The sequence below is a fragment of the Triturus cristatus genome, chromosome 7 (assembly GCF_964204655.1).
Source record: "Triturus cristatus chromosome 7, aTriCri1.1, whole genome shotgun sequence".
In the NCBI taxonomy this organism is placed as follows: Eukaryota; Metazoa; Chordata; class Amphibia; order Caudata; family Salamandridae; genus Triturus; species Triturus cristatus.
This window is the reverse complement of record NC_140590.1, coordinates 722,335,304-722,359,883: the sequence shown is the minus strand read 5'-3', so window position 1 is coordinate 722,359,883 and position 24,580 is coordinate 722,335,304. Positions and strand designations below refer to the sequence as shown.

General features: G+C 45.5%; 1 protein-coding gene across 2 annotated transcripts in view; it reads left to right on the top strand.

The window, feature by feature from the left end:
• The window catches only part of RNF213 (ring finger protein 213), a 2,329,248-nt gene that overhangs the window by 2,083,300 nt on the left and 221,368 nt on the right, over positions 1–24,580 (top strand). For both annotated transcript variants that reach the window (XM_085617427.1, XM_085617426.1), the window contains exons 57-58: positions 13,385–13,636; positions 13,938–14,070. In XM_085617427.1, coding sequence (XP_085473553.1) covers positions 13,385–13,636; positions 13,938–14,070 — 385 coding nt within the window. The remainder of the gene's footprint in view (positions 1–13,384; positions 13,637–13,937; positions 14,071–24,580) is intronic.

Sequence of the window (24,580 nt, the reverse complement as noted above, 5' to 3'; positions counted from 1 at the left end):
TTGACAACCTTTGATCTTCCTCCCGAAGTCTGTGATGTCATTCTGGCTGCCAGGCGTCCCTCCACTAAGATGGTATACGCCTGCCGGTGGAACAAGTTTGTGGCATGGTGCACAGCTAAGGCTGTGGATCCCCTTTCTGCCCCTCTTTCCGAAGTCTTTCTGTTCCTTCATTCTTTGGACCAGCAGGGCTCTGCTCTGGGCACTATCATAGGTTATCTTTCATCCATCTCTGCCTTTTTACGGCTTCCAGATCAGCCTTCTCTTTTTAAGTCCCCGGTTGTTAACCGTTTCCTAAAAGGCATTACGCACAAGTTTCCTCCCGTGCCATTCATAATGCCTCAGTGGGACTTAAACCTTGTCTTGACATAACTGATGTGTGCTCCCTTGGAGCCCCTTCATACATGTCCTTTGCGTCTACTCACTCTTAAGACGGCTTTCCTGGTAGCTATCACCTCTGCCAGAAGAGTGAGTGAGCTCCAGGCTCTTTCTTCCAAACCTCCTTTCCTTTCTATTCATCCGGACATGGTGGTTTTACGGACCCGTCCTTCTTTTTTGCCAAAGGTTGTTACGCCCTTCCACATTGGGCAGGCCATCACTTTGCCCACCTTCTTTCCACCTCCGCATCTTTCAAAAGAGGATTGAGGTTTGTTGTCATGCTTTCAATTTTGTTCTCCAAAGAGACTTGAATGTTCTCCAGGGACATGGGAGTCCTCTCCACGGCCTCCAAAAAGACATCCAACTTGTCTTCCAGAGACAAGGAGCGATCAGGTAGGCCCATGGCTGCAGATTAACCAGGCTCCGCTGCGCCCTTAATAGGTGTCTTTTGGGCATGGCTGGGGTGCCCAAACGGTTGGCACATTGAGGTGCCACCCAGGTGGGTCCAGTGCAGTCACAGTGGAGGTCAGTCCACATATTAGGCCCACTTGCCAGCACTTGAGGACCAACCCAGGTGCCGCAGGACGCGCAGTCCAGATGTGCCAGGTACACGCAAGTGGTCGCCTCCCCACGGAGAACCCCAAGGATAGGCAGCTCCTACAACGATGCAGTAGTTTGGTGTGTGGAGCACCACGTCTTTAGACAGTTCAGTCTCCCTAGATCATCAGAAGGAAGGATCTGAGAGCAGTAGGTGACCGAACGAGGAAAGCACCTTGATGTATGTGTTGCTACAGGGTGCATTAGCCCACTTGCAGGGGGCCCAGATGACCCAATGTTAGGGTGCCTAGGGACTAGAGAACATGAGGTGGTGACAAAGGACTCACTACCAAACAGTAGCATACACAGTCAATGTATGCAACAAGTTTGTCTCCCTCCTTTTTATTCCTCTCCTCAGACTGTCACCACAGGCGTAACTCAAGGGCCCACCTTGAGCCCCCTTCTTTTCAATATATATATGTCACGCCCCTGATCCAGTTGGCGGAGGAGCTGGGAGCTAAGATCATCGCTTATGCGGCTGATACCCAGCTCCCTTTCACATGGAAGAAAGGTGACTCCTCCACTTCTTTAGACAAATCATGTCTGATGGCCGTCTTCCAATGGCTTTCCTCTGCACAATTAAAGTGCATGGAGGACAAATCAGAGAGCCTTCTGTTCGGAAATTCCCCCCTCAGTTCCAGAAATCACTCAGGCCGGCGGAATATCTCATGCCTACCTCCGAGGGCCAACCTACAAAAAACCTTGGGATATGTTTTGACGAGAAACTTCTCTTTTCCACTCAGATAAAGAAGCTTGCTGGGCAGTGCTTCGGCACACTCAAGTCGCTTAAGAACATTTCTACCACTTCTCCCTAAATCAGCCAGGGAAATGGTGACTCGTGCCATGATTACATCATGCATTGACGATGCCAATGCCCTGTACGTAGGCCTTCCGAGATGTCTTCTGAACAGATTGCAGGTAGTCCAAGATACAGCGGCAAGGACTCTCCTTAACATCCCTATTAGAAGAAGCATAAGGCAACACTTGCGGGACCTTCACTGGTTACCTGTGATACAAAGAGTCAAGTTCAAAGCCCTTGCCTTGGCTCACTCAGCTCTGTACGGACATGGTCCGGCCTATCTGAGAAAGAGCTTTAGGTTTTATGTTCCCGCTAGACAGCTGCATTCAGCGGCGCAGCTTCTCTCGAACGTCCCACGCTTCCGCTTCAAGAGAATTGGAGGGAGTTCTCTTGCTTTTATAGCCGCCTCTGCCTGGAATGTGCTTCCCTTGAACCTTCGCAGTATCCAGAACTCCAAACACTTTAGGAAAAGTCTGAAGACTTTTCTTTTCATCTAGCGGTCTTTTCGCCTCTCCCCACTGGGCTCGTGTCAGGACACTCTTTGAGTAGCTGTGCGTGCTATAGATCGGACTAACATAACATATGTTCCGTCCTGACAAATACCATGGACTATTTTGAGCCAACAGGCAGAAACATGTTGACGGTTTGAGTGGTAATGGTGTACTAGTTCCCCTTTTCCCCACACTATATTTTTACTACCAAGTGGTTCCCCATCCCATATTACGGTCATATTGGTGTACCACATTGAATTTTACTTTATTTTCATAGACCCATAGTTAGAAGTGCCTCACTGACTCCAGGGTGTAGGCCCACTCTTCATCAAATAGGGTTTTTGAAGAGCGAGGGGAGTCCTATGATGACGCATGACACCTGGTGGTGTGTGAGGATATCCCGTCACATTTTTGTGTATGTCCAATACTAGGCTGACTTAACATGAACATTGTGCGTAATGTGCTGAATGAATATCTTTATAGTTTTTTCACTTGGTGGTTCTTTTGTGTGTAATATTTCAGTCTGCCCGCCATACCACTTCCGATTCCATGGGTGACAAAGTACAGATTCACAGGCACCTGGGTCTGACCCAGAGAGTGTCTCGTAGGACAGCTGCAGCACTGTGCAAGGCCACGGGTCCCTTCTGCAGGTGGCTCCGCACACGCGACAGCAGCTCCCTAGCCAAATGCGAGCAAGAGGAGTGGGGGTAGGTGTAGGAGAGTAGGGTCTGCAATCCTATGATCACCCAGATTTTTTGCTTTTGCTTCATTGGTTTACGACTTTCCCCGGCTGTGGGCCTGCCAATCAGACCCACAGCCTAGCTGTTCTCTCTCGAAATTAACACACATGTACATTAGGTGCATCCACCAATTGGAACTGGGCCGCCTTGTCAGTCCCTGTCTCAGCATACCACAGGTATCCAGGGCATCGGTGTACCCAGGGCCTACCAGGAGCTGCAGCATGTATTATGCCACCCCTGGAATGGCCGCCCAAATCTGACACAACTGGCTGCACGACAGCTGGGGCAACGTGGTGTAATCACCCGTTGCTGTAGGTGTAGTATTCCTACACCTAACCCTAAAATGGACACATGGATTCCGATCAGTCACTCCTATGGCAGGCCTTATCAATCCTGAAGGCAGAGTGCAGGGAATCATGTGGGACGGTGCTCTGGCGCGAGCTGAGCCCGTCGACGGCTTGCGGAACCAAGTCCTAATAGCCGTTCCATGGTGACGCGGTCCAACTACTTTTAAATGCATTATAATCCTTGCGGTTATTTGCTAACTTTTGCATCGCATCACCTACACATGTCGAGTAAGGTGTCATACGAATTGGAATACGAACCCCTCGCCAGTTCTGGCGACGGGGTTAGCGTTCCCCCCTTTTAGAGGGGCACGACATGGAAGTAACCTTGAACCCCGGTTAAAGTTGACTCAAGCCTCAGCATCACAAAATGGATGCTGCCACCAGACACAAGTCTGACCTCCTGCTGCTGGGAGACCTTCCAGCGAGGGGAGCTTGGACAAAGGGTTTCCTGTCGAAGGCGGTGTTAGCACCATCCCAGACAGGGTTTGTGTATCCCAGGTAGGCAGGGCTGAAAGGAAGGTGATTGCCAGTGGCACCCCGGTGCTCACTGTGCATAGCCCGGCTCAAACCAGTTTCGGGGGCACACCAGCCCCTGAGCTGGGGCGAAGCCGGACAAAGGAGAGGGGTGTAACCACCCCCCTCCTGGCTCCACCCATAGGTAGAACCTAGTCACGGGCCAGCCCCTTTTCTTAGAATAAAGGTAGGAGCGAGTCCCCTTCCCAAATTGGATAATTCTGAATCTTGAACTACTTTCCACGAAAGGAACTCTTGACTATTTCTGAAGACTCTCCCTTGTGGCTAAGGAGTAGCCACCCTGCACCAGCAGGCACCACCTAAGCGCTTGCGGTTTGCTGTAAGTCTCTCCTACGGATCAAGACTGCCCAGCTCGACGAGACCCGAGTTCCCTGCCATCTCTGACCTTTTACCTCCCTCATCAGCCCAGCTGAGAGCCGTAGGTGTGACGAGACTTGCGGGACCGGCCATCTTCAGAACCTGCACGATGCTTATCTAGCACGCCCACCGAGGGACCCTCGAGTGAGTGCACCTAGGGTTTGAGAAGCCCTAACCTTGAGCAGCTCCAGCACCGAAGTCTGCCTCCCCAGCATCCACGAGATCTGCGTGGGGGCCCTTCCGCTCCTTGCTGTTCACCGCGTTGTTCGACCACTTGCCGACCGGCTTGTGGCCCTCTTCACGACGCACCACGATTGTTTCATCACTAGTCTGGTTGCTCCAGACTGGCTCTTGCTCCCCCTCACCAGAGGAGTACCACGGACCCTCCTGGTCCACTCCCGACGCCATCTTGACTCCACCGCGTGGGTTTGCCACTGCCAAGATCCGCTGCCCCATTCCTGGGCCCAGCATCATCGACAGCAGATACCTTCGTGGGACAGCTCGCCCTCCATCCTGGTCGCCGCCGCGCCTCCTGGTCCGAGGAACAGCCGAGTCCGACGTCATCCACTCACCTGGTCGAGATGACTTCAGCCGGTACCCTCCTGATGCCCACACGATCGCTGGCTAGCGGTTGAGAACTGAGTCCCCTCTGCTTTCAGGTTACCTTCAACACCGATCCAGGCTTGGATCTCACTGAACATCGACACTGGTCGCCTGCCAGCAACTCTTCTTTCAGGCTCCTGAGACTACAACGAGGACTTCCGACATCTTGCCGAACCTTCCACCGCCGCAGCCTCTGGGCTAGGTAACTCGAGCATTTCGGTGCTCCATCGCAGGTTCGCTTACAAGTGTCCAGTTCCTTTTTCGTTTAGTCCCACTGATCGGATCACTCCGGAATCAGTAACTTTAGACTTTCTAACTTCTCCCCTTCCACTTGCAGTGTAATGGTTTCGTGCCCTCGGGCATTTGTGTAAATTGTGCAACCAGAAGTATTTTCCTAAGAGTTTTGTATTGTGCTTAGCTCCCTGACTCATAAAGAGCCAGGGTAGTCTTGTTATAAATAAATATCCTTTATTTTCATAACAACTTGTGTGGTGTCCTTTCACTTGGTGTTCAAGGGGTATATGTGATGGTAAACAGCTGGCTTAACACGCCCTCTAGAGTTTAGCCTAAGACTGCTCGTATCCACGCTACTAGGATAGCTGGTCTATAAGGTTGACTTACAACCAATCATCAATAAGGGTTGTTTGGAATGATACACAGTGATCACTAGAATAGTGAGCACTACATATCAGGCCAACTTCTCACAGTAGGGAGAAAAGGGGGGTGATCCAAGTCCACAGTAGTGAGGCCATATCAGCACAGTCCAAGGTCCATACAGTCAACAGGGGGTAGGGCAGCGGGCTCAGCAGAGCCGGCAACTCACCTAAAAAGTCAATGCCTTGATTCAATGTGCACCACAACACAGCGCATGGTAAGTTTTTCGAATAAGCAAAATAGCCGCAGCTCTCCACGCCATGTAGATCAGCGCCAATCCCCCAGCCACTGGGCTGTGATCCACCAGGAGGCCAAACTCGCCACTGCTGGGCATAGCAATAGTGTGCCAATGGCGGCCAGAGGATCGAGGTCTTCAGACGGCTCCTCAGTGAATCTGGTGGCACTGGCAGCTAAGGGCTGCTGGCAGCCAAGGGGCTAGGTCGTATCTTGCCTCTGATGGCTGGCTGGAAGCAGGATTATGACAGCTAAATGGGGTTTCTTGACGGAACTCCCTCAGAACACGTCCGCAATCTTGGCTGCCCTAGCTACGCCCCGGCACATTGTGGTTTTATTATTAAAATTGTAAAGAGTTTTAAGTGTTAAACTCCTTAGTAGAGTTTTTAGCAGCATTAATTTTGTCCGTGAAAAAATGTGTCTTTAACCGCACAGATAAAAGTTTCAGGGTCTTGCATTTAGTCTTTTCTGCAAGATTATAGTCTAATTTCCAGAGTTGCTCTTGGCACCTACACTTCTGTTTAAAATCTCTGAGTTCCTGGAAATGCCATGGAGCGGATGGCTTAGAACTATGGTTTCTCCTTCTTTTTATGGGAGCCAGCTGGGTGACTGCAGCGTCAATCCAATCAGTTTAATTGGCTGACACTAACTCGATATCACTATATATCATGGTATGAGACCTGCCCAGAAGGTTATTTAAATTTGCACTTTCTATTGTTTTTCCAGGGCCGATATTTGACAACCGTAGTTATGTTAGGAATTGGGTAGTTGTTAGTCGATATTTTTATCTTATAGAACACCGCTTCGTGATCTGTCCAAGTTAAAGGCAAGATCTTATCAACCTATAGGTCAGGATTGCTAGTAAAAACGCCATTGAACTTGTGATTAGCTTGATGAGTTGGTAGATTCACCAGTTGCGTAAGCTCAAAGCTCTGCAAGCTGTCGACTAGGCACTCTGTTTCCTTGTCCACTGGTAATTCCAAATAGAAATTAAAACCACCCAAGACAGTGAAATTGGAGAATCCCATACATGATTCCATGAAAACCATTAAAGATTGGGAGAAATTCTCCCTTGGCCCGGTGGGCGATACACAAAGAGGCCATTAAAGGACTTAGTATTGTAACAGCTTCACAGTTCAGGTGAAAAATTGACTTACATGTGGTCTTAAAATGGTTGCGATATAAGATCTCAATCCCTTCTCCTCGTTTGCTGAGTTGGTCTTCTCTAAATAGATCGTAGCATTCGGGGATGGCAATTTTAAAATCAGTGTCTGATGCAACATTGGCCCAGGTCTCTGTAAGGAAGCGGATGTCGGAGGCCTCAAGGTCCATCAGGTCAAAGAAATAGTAATTATTTGTTATTAGTGATCTGGTATTGAGGAATAATCAAGTAAATGTGTTACTTGAGTCTAGCGATTTGAAGTGGAGACAAAAGGGGTGCTGGAAAGCACCATTCTTGAGCAAGGGGTCTAAATCGGGTCTAAAAACAAATTTGCTATTTGAGCAGGAATTTTGACTAGCTGCAGACTCAAAATTATGCATACTACACAACAATGGCCTATCTTTGTTCCCAGTCTCCAGAAATTTGTCTCTAGAATGGACCTGGATTTCGGGGGGCCTAAGGTACCTGTAGCATGGCGCAGTCCTGCCACAGACACTCACAGATGGGCTTGCATTTGGCTCCATTGGAGCGCCCGCTGCACGGATGCGCTTCCCAGTCCCTTAAGAGGGCTGGCATCAAGGGGTGTGGTCGAAGTCTGGGCGCAAGCTTGAGAATCACGCTAAGACGCTTCAAATTTTGAAAAACAGATACGCACAATATAAAGAACTGAACTGACAATTAAATGTGACATCCCTAATTGATGTGAATAACATATTAATGAGGTGGATGAAAGTGAGTACCAGGCCACCTCATTGGGGAATATGCCAGTGGCCAGAAAGGATCAACCACTGGCAAGCTCCTTTCCCCCACCTTCGGGCCAAGGAAGGGAGTTTGTCCCTTTATCGGGGTTGGGGCATTTTTATATAATAAAAATAAAATGACTGCAAGACCAGGGGGGACCCTTAGCTGCCTCATGACATGTATTTTTTTTTTCTAAGTGTTTCCTGTGGTAACCCATTTATGATCTATCTATACATCAGTTCGACAGGCAAGGGTTTAAACTGTTTTGAGTTATGCTAGCTTGATCCCTAAATGTTATTTAGAAGGGCAGAGGTGGAGCAAACATTTCAGTGCTTGAAAAATAGGCAGCCGTTTTTCTTTATTTCTAATATAGACTTTTAGCCGCAGATTCCTCACTTTTTGAAAATTCCTCAGGTGTCAGACTGAATCTGGGAACTTTTCAGTAGTACCTCTCTGTGGCAGTAGGTTCCACCATGCATGGGTGCCTTTCCGCTCCAGCAATAACATGCAGTACCTATGTAGACATCAGTTCCTTCCTCTCCAAGCCACCCAGAGCGTCCCCTTGTCTCTTTGAGATTGCTATTGCCTATTACGATTGTACAACAGTCTGCAATGGAAATTTCTCCTCCTAAAATGACAGGTTTTAAACCTTGTAGGGACAGTCACAATTCAAATGTCTGTGAGCGACCCTCCTCAGCTTTGCATGTGGTACCTGCAGCAATTGTGCTACGATGAACCTGAAGGTGATCCAATACCGCAAGGCAAAACTCTACATTACTAAGCACTGGAAGACCCCTCAACAGGACTGTTCCAAGTTGAAAGTTTGATCCCAGTCCCTTTCTTGGTCTAGAAGTCGCAGGAGTTAATCCACGGGTCGGTCTTTATCTCAATTAAAGTTGTTGGGTAAGTAGAAGAAAAAACAAAATAAATCTAAGCTGAACTTTGCTCCGTTCTGCCACTCTAACTCACTAGAAACTGTCATATCACTTGATCTCGTCACTGAAGCTGGTTGACATCAGAGCCCATATCTCAACTTTTTACAGCAGAACCAGAGTTTCGGGGGACATCTGCCACACCAAAACAGATCTCAGAGTCCTGTGCCGCCATGCTCCGGCTCTTTATATCCTTGCTGACTCCTTCTGGCTTGGCTTCAATCAAGCCGAGAGGCCCTCTATCCGGAATACCACCAGGTAGTTTGCCCCAAGCCCAGTTAAACACCATTTCCCCGAACTTCAGTGCTGATGCAGACTCTATCAATGCCTTAAGATGACATACCTATTGTGCTGTCTGACTGAAGCCTCTCTGTCAAGGCACTGCTTACTCCACCCAAACCTTCACAAGGGATAACACATACTCTGCATCCCCTGTTTTGCATGGATTTGGACAATGTGGAAGATGAGATTGACCAGCCATTTCATGAAGGGAACTGGTACGACAATTTACAGGACGCTAGTGGTCTTGATACCTTCCCTGAGTCCTGGCTCCTCTAACCCCCTAGTCCTCCCATTGAGGAGAGTGTTTCTTATGCCATGGTAATGATTAGAACATCTGAAGTCATTGATCTACAGCATGGGTACTCACAAACATTTGCCCAGGGGCTGCAAAGTCCAGTCTGTGGTGTGACCGAGGGCTGCACTGATACAAGCAAGGTGGCGGTAGGGGGTCTGGGTGGGCCAGGGATTGTGTCAGGATGTATAAAAACATGTTAAATAAGCAGGCAAGCATTTATTTGCAGGTTAATAAATGCTTGCCCATTTATTTAACATTTGCGTCTGAATATAAATGCTCAGCCACTAAACCGCGGCTTGTGCTGCTGTTCACCAGGGGAGCTGCTTGTAAAGGTCAAGAGGGCCCCCCCCCCCCTTCCCGGGCCCTACTTTGAGTATCACTGACCTACAGGTTCCCACCTTAGAGATCATGATCACTGTTCTTATAAAAGACCTTCAGCCGGGGCAAAAATCTACCAAGCCCCTCTTTAACGATGCTCTTAAAGACTGTTGTGGGCATTGATCAAACCTTGCTTTGGCCCCCTTCCCAGATTGCACAACACCACCGCCCAGCCCTAAGCGCACCCAGAATTTTTATCTCAGCACCCATCCCATGAAGGTTTGGTGGTGCAGGCAACACTAACCCTAACACGTTCCTAACTACTTCCCCAGATAGAGAGTCGAAACAGGTGTAGACATTCAGGAAAAAGGGTCTTTTCCTCAACCAGCATGGTGCTTTGATCTGTAAATGCTACTAGAGGGGGTGCTAAGTCTGTGCCTGTGGTTGTTATTCCCCCTACTTTCTGGTGCCCAAGAAGAACAGAGGACTTTTTCCTATTTTAGACATGTACCCTTTGAATGCTATTCAGCTAGCTCAGCCGTCGGAGCCTTGCAGATCACAGTGACAGTTACACTTGGAGGCGGAGTAAGGTACCTTACGTGACTTGAGAGCACCTTGACTCAATCTATTCATCACTGCTGAGAACACACAATGTCAGCATTACTTCCCACCCTCCCCTCCCCTCCCCCATGTTCTCTAGAAAATCAGGAGAGGCCGGGCCCAAGTCATCTTAGTGGTTCCAGAATGGACATGGAGAGTGTGGTTTGTAAAACTCATGGGCTTGAGCATATGTCCTCTGATAAGGATACCCTTCTGGGAGAATTTGCTCTTGCAGCTGTAGGGCACGGTTCTGCACATAAGCGTTCCCTCTCTCCACCTTCAGACTGAGCGGCGACAGCTGACCACATTCGACCTTCCTCTGAAGGTGGTTGATATTATCTTAACAGCCATATGTTTCTCTACAAAAACTGTATATGGATGTGGTTGGGACAAATTTGTGGCTTGGTGCAGCACTCGGCAGATACACCACCTCCAGAAGAAGGTATGTGAAGTTTTGATATTTGTATTGACCAAAGCCCAGCAAGGCTATGTCATGGGTGCACTTAAAGGGTATCTTTCATTTTTATTTTTGTGGTTGCAGTACCAGCTCTCATTGTTTAAGTCTCTGGTTGAGTATGTGTTTTTATAAGGGTTACAAGACTTGTTTCCTCCCTCTTCTTTTGTCATTCCACAGTAGGATCTTAACTTGGTCCTGACCTTTCTAAAATTCAGGCCCTTTGTGGATCTTCACATCTGCCCCTTGCCGCTTCTTACCCTCAAGACAGTGTTCCTCGTTACCATTACATCGGCGCAGCATGTGAGTGAGCTTCATGCTCCTTGTGTTAACATGCCGTTCACCACCTTCTTTCCAGACAAGCTGGTTTTGCTAGCACAGGCACCTTTCTTGCCTAAGGTTGTGACACTGTTCCACATTGGTCAGAACATCACCTTGTCTGCGTTTTATTCTCTGCCCCACCACTCTGAGGAGGAGAGGCTCCATCGATGGGACCCCAATTGAGCTCTGAGCTGTAACGTAGTGCATACCAAAGAACACTGGGTGGATGATCAGCTCTTTATTGGGTTCTCTAGCATGAAAAAAGGCAAGGTTGTTCACAAAAGAATCATCTCCCTCTGGATTGCGCTCTGGATTCAGATTTGCTACGCTTTGACCAATAAAACAGCCTCTAGAAGGAAGGTGTGTGCTTACTCAACCAAGGTCAAAGTTGCTATCATTGCTTTGGCACGCAGTCTCTATCCTGGGCATTAGCCAGGCAGCTATGCGGGCTCCCTCCATACTCTTAGGAAGCACTATTGTCTGGACAGTCAAGTTCGCAGAGAGGGGCATTTTACCTGGTTGGTCCTGCAGGACTTTCTGCTTTGAGTCCAGACACAGACCCACCTCCAAGTAGATACTACTTTGTATCTATTCAAAATGTGAGGAATCTGCATCTAGAAGTCTCTTAAAAGAACAAGCTACTTACCATTGGGAACACTCTTCTGGTAGAGAGACTATCTTGCTGCAGACTCCTCACTGACTTATCCTCCCCACTGTATGATAGGAGGCCATCCATTAATAGGATCTTAAGTCTAAGGGACGTATACACGTTAGAAAGCAACTGACATTAGCTTGTTGGAGTGGCGCCTATGGAGCAAAACGCCGTTTTTGCAGAGGCGTGTGGTGCCACCTTGCGGTGCACAGGGGTACTGCAAAAAAGTTTCGGAATAGAGTCTGACGCCTGGGAAATGTTCAAAAGATGAGGATTATACCCGCGGAGGCTACCTGAAAGAGGGTTAGCCAAGGTAAGTAACTTGTTCATTGAGCCAGGTACTGTTTGGATTCTTTTTGAGGCTAATGAAAATTCAAACAGCATCTTGGCTCCTTGCTGGCGCATAGATGTGTGTGTCTGTTTGCTCTCCAGCAAGGAGCCCGACGCTATTTGGATAGAACTAAGAAAATGTGAGCATTCTCTTTATTCACTATGACTGTGGGGAATTAGACATGATCTTCACACACAGATAATCGATACCATGCTTGCCCTTATCCTGTGGGCCTTACAATGCATTGACCTTTACAATGTGTTGAAATACTATACAAGCCCTTACCACGCAATTGTAGGGGCATGGTGTGTATCAGTTACAGTGACCAACTCTTTTAAATATAAAAACTTTATTCTGTGATCCTAACAGAACGAAAGGGCACAGTCTTGTCAGCGTATTTTAATTTTATTGCATACTGGCACAGAGGAAAATATCAATGCATTTCAACCTCAACAGGTCTGGTTCACAATTCAGTGCAGAATGGATGACCATTGTTACACATTCAAACCATTTTCTCATATACATATAAAACAGAAGACATTTTCTGCTGCACATGGTTAGTGTGTGCGCATTAGGGGGCTTACTCATTCCACACTTGTACCTGCACTGTGATATAGATTTGCCCTTTTTATAGAAACGCAAATATTGAGCAAAAGTATAAATGATACTGTCTTGATGTGAGGGTCGAAAATAGGAGACCTGCATGACAAATTCTGGGAGTACATAAAATGCATATAGATCTCCTTAGAATATTAACAATGATCAGTATGAATTAATTCCAGAGTCAGTTTGTGACAAGATATTGCTCTGTCTTCCATAAGTTCCTTTTTACTTTCTATATGTCCATTGTAATTTTCAGCATTGTGCCTCTGAGTTTCAACTTTTTCACCTCATTGATGTTGTGGGTCCTTCATCCCCACCTAGGAATTGGTATGGGTTTTGAAGGTTCATCCATATTGCATCAACCTTCCATCACCACTAATGCTGTGGATGAATGACTTTCTAAATTGAATGTGGTCCACGGGTGGTTAGGTATTTATCTGGTCAATATTTGGTCAATTAAGCCTGTTGCATGAAAGTTCTTACTTGAAAGGGGCGTGATTTCTCTCTTTACGCCTGTCCTATATAATCTTACTTTCTGAAAGTGCAGTTAAAGGTAATTTTAGTTTCTAGCAAAAAAGTATATGAAAGAATGGTTTACAAATTGGTTGGCAAGTTTACAGACTCTTAAGTTACTGATGCAAAATATATTTTAATCACTATGTGCTGGATGTCAACATATATGGATGGGGAGACAGGTATGTGAGTATGAGGATGCAGCAATCTACATATGTGAAAAGGTTCCAAAAGGTCCCAAAGTTTTTGAAGGGTTTGGTATTTTGGGTTTTACGTTGAGTATGCACCATGTTATTCTGACCTTAGCACTGTTCTCATGCATTTTTCGGCTGAAGTCAAAGGAGGTTTTGTGTAAGAAATGTGATGGCCCTTTATTTAGAACATATGGCCTTGGTATTAATTAATATTTGAGGATAATTTATTTTATCTTTTACTTTTTTGTCTTGTAGAATTTAGAGAAGAAGTTGCTGGAGGTGAACACAGTGATCAGTCAAGACAACAGGATCAGCTCTAACCCAGTGGTGAAAATAGTGTATGGTGACCCCAAAACTTTCCTTTCCAGCCTACCCATGGATAGCCATGTTCACTGCTCCAAACTTTGGAGCTGCAGAAAGAGGATATCTATTGAATACCTGTGGCATGTGGCGCAGCAAAAGGATGGAAAGGACACTGTACCCATTCTGTGGAAATTCCTGCAGAAGGTGAGTGTTAAGGCAATAGAGTGTTGGTCTTTTGCATTAATCTTCTGTAGATTCACATTGATACGATGTACTTGCCCAAAGATGTCATTACGTAGAAGATACCAATCATGTGGGACCACAGTTGAAGTTCAATTACATTTTTCATCTGATAAATAGTCACTTAATCTCACGGTTTATGGCTTTATTCCACCTCCTTGTTCCCTTGCTTCTCCTTTGCCACCTTCATGACTTCTCTGGCACAGTTCTCTGTTTAAGTCTTATCTCCACCGTTTCTAACAATACTTTGTTTCACTTTTTTCAGGATACCGAGTTGAGGCTGGTGAAGTTTCTGCCTGATATCCTTGCGCTCCAGAGAGATTTGGTGAAAAGATTCCAGAACTGCATTGATATAGATTTCAAGAAGATTACTGAATTTCTGAGTAATATTCGATCAGGTATGAGCTTTGTGTGTTAGTTTGACAAACATCTTCCATACCATTTACACTTCTTATGGTGTAAGTGGCTATCCAACCAAACAGCACGTAATCTGTATAGATCAAGGCTCACTATAACCAAGTAGATGCTCTCAGTATGTCTTAGTTTTGCAGTGTGACCCTATTCTATATTTAGATAGTGTGCTTTATCCTGGTATCTACTGCTGGGTTCAGAAAAAAACCTACTTTACACACGTAATGTTTTTAGATGTCAACTTTAGATGAACTCCGTATGAATTGACTGAAGCCCACAATGCCTTGCACTGTAAACATCATCTTCAAACTGCTTTTTCACCATCTGGTTTGGAAGCATGCTTTTCACTGGACCCTCACTTAAGAGAAGATGTACTCTTTGGTGTATAAATGCATTTTGCAACTTGAACGCGTGGCTGTTGGACTTAGGACTCAATAGGTATTTTGTGCGGAGATGCTGGATCTGAGGAAACCCTCCAGAATAACTTGTTTTTGACTAAATATCTGTAGCAACTTCATGCCCGGTCACTTTGAACATCATTTTTCAATGGAATTTTTCAGAGGGATAGCATGCTTCCTAAATGTATTAAATTTGTGGAGTTCTCTTCTTTTTTTGTGTCAGCCACAAATGGAGCACCTTGCGAGTTCTGCAGTCTGTCTTACGATAAGTGTCACTTTGTGTGCAGGTTTTTGAATTGTGGGGCCATTCATTCAAGACTTTGAAAATAGCGGATGCTTAAGGTCTTAGTTTGAATGGTAGTCAATGTTTGTCTCCACCATCTCATGAACCGGGCCTTCATAGTGACGGGAAATACTCAAATGTGGAGAAAGTTATGTTTTGCAAACTGAACAGAATTCTAGTTTGGAAAATGAGTCATCAAAGGCAACATGCAACAAAATCTTACATGTCATTGTACAATAATTCGAAGAGTCAGTTTCTGGTCTTTCCACATTGGTGGCCCTAAAAAATCTGTGAAAAATAACAGTCACCACATCGGACACCAACTAGTAATACCTGACTGCTGATGGATCCCACATAATGCCTTGTATTCCCTGTAAGATTGCCTTCCTACACTACCAGAAAAATGGTTTAATAGTCTTTCTAAAAAGTGTGGATTTTGGAAAGGTTATCAAATCCATCTAGAGACAACCAGCAATGTGTTAATGCTTCATCTAAACCAAACCGCAGAATCTCTTTTAGAACCCTATGTTAAAAGAAAGGGCATTGCATACACTTGATATGAGGTGAGCTCTCTTACGGCAAGATTTAAGACTTAAGTAAATCAGAACCTCTCTGTTTAATATGCTGCAACAACCATTGCCAATTGTACTGTCATATTGATTACACACTGGTATATACAGTGGTTGTATTTGTGCTTTTCAAAGTAATCAAGACTGCACTAACCCAAGAGTACATTTAATACAAAGCAATCTATTTCAGTGACTTTGATTGGTGATGTCGCCTTCATTCACTAAACAGAATATCTATTGCTATCCAAGCTGGCAATAAGTTGAAGTGGAACAGGTTCTATTAAATAAGGTGTTTTAAACCACTCCATTTCATGACCATAATATGGAAAACTGTAATGTTCGAGGCATATGAGCTGCAGAATTCACACTGTGCATAGATCGCCATCTGGTGTTGGGCTCGGATGCTTACACCTTGTTGTTGTCTCGGAAGAAGTTTTTTGTAGTCATGAGATAGGTGACTCCTCCCTTGGACAATAGTGCACATGGGCATCGACTGCATCCTCAGATAGTTTTTTTCCGCCATCGGGTTCGGATGTAACTTCTGCACTCCGGTCCGGCACCATATTCTCCAAACCTTTTCGACCCGCTAACCATCATAAACTCGACGGTATTGTTCTTGATCGCGTGATCTTCAACGCGCTCCTCAAATATTCGACTCCGGTCGTCGACGCAGGCCGCTGGGCCTATCGACGCCGTTCGGGCCTACGGCTCATGGAAAGGACTCCATTTAAAAAATGCCCCCAGTGTGGAGCTAAATTCCCACACAGTGACCACCACTAGGTCTGTAATCTGTGTCTTTCGCCAGAACACGACGAGAATAATTGCCAGGCCTGCGCCTCCCATCCGTGATCGCCGGGCCTGACGACACATCATGGCGCAGCGAGCAGCTCCAGCACCGGTGGACATCTTCGATGAAGGTCCGATATCCCGGAGGAGGATTCTGAGAATCTCGAAATCGTGTCCAAAGCAGATGACTCTGACGACCACATCACTCCAGGTCAACTAGTGATTACAACTGCCCCTACCACAACCCCACCTCAAAAAAAGAAGGCCCTGGTCAAGACTTTGCCTGCTGGCCCCAGTCGCGACCGAAAACAAGCTTTAGAAGCCCTGCCCCAGGGCCCGGCTCCGAAGATAAAGGACAAGCCTTCCGGCAGCTCAGGACCGAGCAAGCCGCATATCAGTGTCCCGCAGGCGCCTTCTGCACCAAAGACAGGAGTGCAGCCTCCTCCCAAAAAGACGTCGGCACCGACCACCTCGGTGCCGAAATAAAAGGCTTCGGCTCCAAAACCGAAACATTGGGAACCGATAAAGATTTCCGCCTCCACATCCAAGTCGAATGACCCAAAAACATCTTCCAAGGCTCCGGAGCAGAAATCCAAACCTCGCTCGGACACGAAAAAATCAGCGCCGAAAGCGACTACAGAAGAGGAAGAACTTTTTCAATCTGTTCTTGGCATGCAGCTCTACATGCCAAGAACAGATGCATACTGGTAAGTAGCATTTTCCTTCTCCGCAGTGAACATAATATAAATCTGGAATAAGTGTGTGCTGAAAAAGAACATGTGACTTGCTTGTAATAAAGGTTTGCAGCTTTTTAGTGTGACAGTCATACATCCACATGGCATCAGCTTCCTCCCTGGTAAATAGGAGCACTGGCTTACTTTTGTCCAGAACACTCATACAGAAATGTTGTACTTAAATAGATGACCTTAAAGATGCAATCTGAAGATGGAGTCAACAGTGTAAGGGCATTGTGCAGTTCTGACTGGAATGCCACATGGAAGGTGAACTTAAAAAAAGCATCAAGCTGCAACTGCTGTCAACAGTTAGAGACCTTGTCCTTCTTTGCCCTGCTGATCATTTACTGTCCCTTCGGGCTTGCCTTTATTTTCCTTCCACCACTTTGTTCACAATATCTGGCTGTGTTACGTCACTTTGGTATTATTGAAGTATTGTCTCTTTTTGAATTTGCCCTTCCTGTCCTGGGCTGTGCATGGGCATGGGGTCTCATGTGAGCCGTCATTGAAGGTAAATATTAATATATTATTTAAATGTTATTTTTTTCATGTAAATTGTAAGTACACTACAAATGAGAAAGGAAAAAGCTATCAAATTAAAGAAAAGTAATGCAAGCTGTGAGTAGTATAATGACACTCACTTTGGCCAGTTTACTTATGAGAGGTTTATATTAAGGCAAGCTGAAGATTTAATCCTTTGGGGTCTCAGCTTGGTCTTCAAAGCACAGATGCACCAGAGGGATTAGCTAGAGTGGTGACTGGTGACACGGGGCAGGGGATGTGTGGGCAGATTTAGACCATATTCAAGATTCAGGTTTGATATGTAAATGAATATATATATATATATTCACTGAAAAAACCATAGGTTTCACACATGTTATAGTTAGCGGAAATTTTACTGATAAAAAACCAATGAAATTCCCCCGTTATAGTTAGTGCAGGCAACTATAACTCACGCGACCGCAATCCTCTGCTGATGCTAATACTGTATTTAGACACTTATTTGCCCATGTCTTCTTCCATACATTTTTAGCTATACATATATTACAAATATTTTTTTTTCATAAAGACACATATGTCATCAGCAGAAGATTGCGGTCGCGTGAGTTATAGTTGCCTGCACTAACTATAACGGGGGAATTTCATTGGTTTTTTATCAGTAAAATTTCCGCTAACTATAACATGTGTGAAACCTATGGTTTTTTCAGTGAATTTGCAAGGTTTTTTAAATGCTAATTCCTAACTATAACGTGTGTGAAACCTATGGTTTTTTCAGTGAATTTGTACGGTTTTTTAAATGCTAAGTTACTTTACGCCATTCGTGGCGTGCGCGCCCACTTAACGCAGTTCGTTCCGTGCGCGCACGGTGCGCTTCGCGCACCGCGCGCCCACTTTACGCAGTTAGTGCCGTGCACGCACGGTGGGCACGCGGTGCGATGACAAAGCAAGAAAGCACGTCAACAAATCTGTTTCTGCTTTCCTCCGTGACTATGGTATGGGTGCCATTTACCACAACAACTTGCGTTATGACATGCAAGACATTTATAGAGGAGATGGTGTGCACTTCAATGATGAAGGGAACAGAGTCTTCCTCTTGAACCTTAGACTCTGCATTGGTACTTACTTGTAGGTACCACTAAAAAATCATTTCATAAACACAACGGCTCTTTTTAGAGCCCCCTAATATCTAAACACTTAAATCTGATTTTCATTTTTTTTTGTTTTTTTTTTCTACCGTACGCTTACCGTAAGCTTACCGTACGCGTACCCCGTGATTTTTTTTAAAATCAATAAATGTTTTCTTTGTACTTTACAGTCCTTCTTTGACCCCCTCACAAATGTAAGGGGGTCTGTAACTCTCCTCATTGCCCCCTTTTCTTGTTTTCACTCTTTTTTTTCTGAGTGAAATACACAAAATGGCGGCCGCCGCTTCCTGGTTTCGGCCGATTCGAATGTTTACTAAGATCTAAGAGCCAATCAGAATCGCGCTCGCGCACGCCACCGTACGCTTACGGTAAGCGTACGGTAAGCGTACCGTAAGCGGGCTCAGATATATATATTGATTTAAAGGCTATTTTCTCAGAATCTACTGAACAGATTTACACCAAACCTACAAAAGGCACTTCCTTGACCTAGGGACTACCTCTCTGCCAAATTTCGAGTAATTCTGTTCAGCCGTTCGGGCTGTAGCTCGTTCTAAAGGTCCTATGGAAAAATGCATGGGGAAAACGCGTTTTGGGACCCCCCTTTTATCTCAGCCCCCGCTTGACGGATCCCCCCGAGACTTTCAGGGTAGGAGCGGAGCGTAGCGCCCCACCTATTTTGAGAAATTCGCGAGGATTCATCGACCGGCGCCAAAGTTATTCAAAATAGAATGTTGCGGATTTCCTATGGAAAAGGGGTCCTAACTATAACTACCTACTGGCGACCGCCAGTAGGTAATATATATATATATATATATATATATATATATATATATCGCAATAGCCCTCGAGCCTCGCCAGGTCACTCGCGCTCTCACCCACCATCCGGTTTATCGCCTTGCTGATGCACGCAGGCTGCCTGTCACTTGGTTTGTTTGCTTGATGTCCGACGCGTTTCAAGGCTGTCCGCCCCTTAATCATGGACCGTGCATAGAAGGAAGCAATCACTCACCATTCGTCACTTTCCAACCTTTTATTGAAAGAAAGACCGCCCCCAGTGGGCGTGGAAGTTCTTTAGACAGCAAGCTGAATGCTGGGAATTAGAGTCCGATACGAATGAGGTGAGTCTAATAAAACCTTGAGTAGGCTTGCTTGCCTTGTTGGTTGCAGTGTTTAAAATCCTTTAGTAGGTGTGTCAAGTCTAGTCTGCGTGCGTTCTCGCCTGTGGGAGCGTGCTTTCATGGATAGGAATGGTTTCCTCCCAAAGCCTTTTCAGTCTTCAACTCAGCTTCCAGAGAAGACGAAAATGGTGCTCCTGGGCCACGGCCAAGGGTAGCCGTGTACTTTAGATTCATCGCAATAGCCCTCGAGCTTCGCCAGGTCACTCGCGCTCTCACCCACCATCCGGTGCTGATTCACGCAGGCTGCCTGTCACTTGGTTTGTTTGCTTGATGTCCGACGCGTTTCAAGGCTGTCCGCCCCTTAATCATGGAAGTTCTTTAGACAGCCAGCTGAATGTTTTATTAGACTCACCTCATTCGTATCGGACTCTAATTCCCAGCATTCAGCTGGCTGTCTAAAGAACTTCCACGCCCACTGGGGGCGGTCTTTCTTTCAATAAAAGGTTGGAAAGTGACGAATGGTGAGTGATTGCTTCCTTCTATGCACGGTCCATGATTAAGGGGCGGACAGCCTTGAAACGCGTCGGACATCAAGCAAACAAACCAAGTGACAGGCAGCCTGCGTGCATCAGCAAGGCGATAAACCGGATGGTGGGTGAAAGCGCGAGTGACCTGGCGAGGCTCGAGGGCTATTGCGATGAATATATATATATATATATATATATATATATATTTATATATTTATATATATATATATATATATATATATATATTCACTGAAAAAACCATAGGTTTCACACATGTTATAGTTAGCGGAAATTTTACTGATAAAAAACCAATGAAATTCCCCCGTTATAGTTAGTGCAGGCAACTATAACTCACGCGACCGCAATCCTCTGCTGATGCTAATACTGTATTTAGACACTTATTTGCCCATGTCTTCTTCCATACATTTTTAGCTATACATATATTACAAATATTTTTTTTTCATAAAGACACATATGTCATCAGCAGAAGATTGCGGTCGCGTGAGTTATAGTTGCCTGCACTAACTATAACGGGGGAATTTCATTGGTTTTTTATCAGTAAAATTTCCGCTAACTATAACATGTGTGAAACCTATGGTTTTTTCAGTGAATTTGCAAGGTTTTTTAAATGCTAATTCCTTACTATAACGTGTGTGAAACCTATGGTTTTTTCAGTGAATTTGTACGGTTTTTTAAATGCTAAGTTACTTTACGCCATTCGTGGCGTGCGCGCCCACTTAACGGAGTTCGTTCCGTGCGCGCACGGTACGCTTCGCGCACCGTGCGCGCACAGTGAGCACGCGGTGCGCTTCGCGCACCGCGCGCCCACTTTACGCAGTTAGTGCCGTGCACGCACGGTGGGCACGCGGTGCGCTACGCGCACCGCGTGCCCACGTTACGCTAGATGGGCCATGTACGCACGATGCGCTTCGCGCACCGTGCGCACATGGAGGACATATGATGCACTTCGTTTTGAAAGGTAATATTTTAATTTTTCGTATATTTTATAAGCCATGCACAAATGGTGCCCTTCGGGCACCATTTGCACACGGGGTGGAGAGAGTGTGGATAATTTTTTTTTTTATTATTTTTTTTAAAAATATTTTAGTTTATCTCATCTCTAATAAGCGATGCACAATTGGTGCCCTGCGGGCAACAATTGCACACGGGGTGGAGAGAGTGTGGATAATTTTTTTTTTTTTTACATTTTTTACCGTACGCGTACGGTAAGCGTAATCGGCGAAATTACCGAAAAAATAAAAATTCCGTTTTTGGCCTTGGGGGATCTTTGGGGACTCCCTCAACATGGCTATGTGTGTGGGAGCTGTCTAAACAGCCCCTTTACATGTTTTTGGGCTTTATATTTTAGAAATCACTCTCAGTGCGAGAGAGAAAATGGCGGCCGCCGCTTCCTGGTTTCGGCCGATTCGAATGTTTACTAAGATCTAAGAGCCAATCAGAATCGCGCTCGCGCACGCCACCGTACGCGTACGGTAAGCGTACCGTAAGCGCACCGTAAGCTGGCTCAGATATATATATTGATTTAAAGGCTATTTTCTCAGAATCTACTGAACAGATTTACACCAAACCTACAAAAGGCACTTCCTTGACCTGAGGACTACCTCTCTGCCAAATTTCTAGTAATTCTGTTCAGCCGTTCGGGCTGTAGCCCTGTCTAAAGGTCCTATGGAAAAATGCATGGGAAAAACGCGTTTTGGGACCCCCCTTTTATCTCAGCCCCCGCTTGACGAATCCCCCCGAGACTTTCAGGGTAGGAGCGGAGCGGAGCGCCCCACCTATTTTGAAAAATTCGCGAGGATTCGTCGACCGGCGCCAAAGTTATTCAAAATAGAATGTTGCGGATTTCCTATGGAAATGTGGTCCTAACTATAACTACCTACTGGCGACCGCCAGTAGGTTATATATATATATATATATATATATATATATATATATATATATATATATATATATATATATATATATATTCATTTACATATCAAACCTGAATCTTGAATATGGTCTAAATCTGCCCACACATCCCCTGCCCCGTGTCACCACTCTAGCTAATCCCTCTGGTGCATCTGTGCTTTGAAGACCAAGCTGAGACCCCAAAGGATTAAATCTTCAGCTTGCCTTAATATAAACCTCTCATAAGTAAACTGGCCAAAGTGAGTGTCATTATACTACTCACAGCTTGCATTACTTTTCTTTAATTTGATAGCTTTTTCCTTTCTCATTTGTAGTGTACTTACAATTTACATGAAAAAAATAACATTTAAATAATATATTAATATTTACCTTCAATGACGGCTCACATGAGACCCCATGCCCATGCACAGCCCAGGACAGGAAGGGCAAATTCAAAAAGAGACAATACTTCAATAATACCAAAGTGACGTAACACAGCCAGATATTGTGAACAAAGTGGTGGAAGGAAAATAAAGGCAAGCCCGAAGGGACAGTAAATGATCAGCAGGGCAAAGAAGGACAAGGTCTCTAACTGTTGACAGCAGTTGCAGCTTGATGCTTTTTTTAAGTTCACCTTCCATGTGGCATTCCAGTCAGAACTGCACAATGCCCTTACACTGTTGACTCCATCTTCAGATTGCATCTTTAAGGTCATCTATTTAAGTACAACATGTCACGTGGTTTTAGGCCACTCCCTATTTACAGCGCTAAGTTAGCTCAATCACGTTAGCTGTTGGAAAAACATCTTGTTGCTTTTGCTGCCTTTGCACCCGACACTGTTGTTACATGTTATTCATTTGAGAAATGCAGACTCGTCTCAAGTGAATGTTATTTATACATCCTTAACAGTTGCTAGTGCCCTTGGTCTGTACATCGAGTAAAGAACTGTTCTAGGACACTAGACGGTGCCGGATGATTATGTTCAGGGTGATCGTACCACTGTGTAGTCACAACATGCACGCAGCCGCACATACCAGAATGTCGTGGGCTTTAATATCACAGCGCAGCATATTGTTAGGGCATTCGATAGAAGAGCTGTTGCAGAGAACACTGAGCTGATCCTGTGATGTGATACACCCGAGCTGATCTATACGGTATGGGGTCCCCTATGCAAGCCTATGAGACCTTCTAATAGTCTAATAATATATTATTAGTTGCTAGAGAAAGGAGGGTGGTTGTTTTCCACTGTCATTACAATATGATCGCTCCTTTCATTTTCTATGGTATTGTAACAATGCTAATGGTAATGATCTTAACCATTTGTCTGCTTATGTTAGCCAAAGTACTGTATAACAGGACTCGAGGTTTATGAATAAATTCTTTAAACTTTACTGTGTCTTAGTTATTCTGTTGTGGACTAATATATATGTGCAAACGGGTATTTCGGGTTCCCACCATTCCTGAGAATAACTAAGTCGCATGTTCTGGGTTGTCTATACATTGGGACCGCCGAGCTAAATCTCGGATAACGAATGTGACACTAAGCTAGTCGGATAAGGGGTTCTTAGTTCTGAGGGGAGTTTCTGGTACACCACAATTCTCTAAGGTTCTGGTTTTCTGCGCATAGTTCTGTGCATACGCAGAATCCCTACAACATGGCGCACCTAACGTTTGGTCTTAATATCTGAGATGCCTTAGTAGTGCTTTTTATTAGTCCTTAACACCCTCACTCTGGTTTCCGGATAACGGGAGTGACGGTTTAACCTACCTAGGTTTTAGGCTATAGGTTCTTTCAAGCTTGATAATAAAAAAGGTTACACTAATCTAAGCCCAAGTGCTACTAAAGATCCTCGTTGTATCTTCTTTTTCGTCCTAATGGCGGTAGAAATTCCCGCTCATAGTAGGCTGTCTCTACGTGCTCATTTGAGGACGTACGGGGTGCCTGATGACGGGATGGCAGTGGTGTTTGTCGTAAGTGCAAGTGCCACTTACCCTTATGAGTTGTTTTACTCTTGGGTTACCTTTGAGGCTGTGGAAGATGTTGATAAAACGTTCCACAAATACACTGCCACGCAGGTGCCTCTACATTATACCCCATATATGGCTTTAGAAATTCCTATTTCAACCTGGCAGCACACTATTTGGTTTAATGGCGCCCTCCCCCACACGGTCACCCCGGCGAGACTGGGTCCTTTGTCTATTGAAGGAGCTACTTGGCCGGTGCTGGCCGAACATACACCTCATCCACGCTACCTGACGGTAGGGGTGGATAGCTTACGTATACTACACACGACCCTGATTACGGTCCATAGGGCGTTAGTGCAGTATGTGTCGCGCACTGTACAGGTGGGGGCACCTGCAGTTGCGGGACACGGGGCTGATCACCATCATGCGGTTGTGATTAGTCCTGTAATGGTAAACGCGGTTGTTGGCAAGCGCCCCCAGAATAAGGATGAGTATCCTTATTGGCTTGCAGAAAAATTTGATCAACTAGAAGCCGTGTTTCCTAACACTAGTCCTGTGGA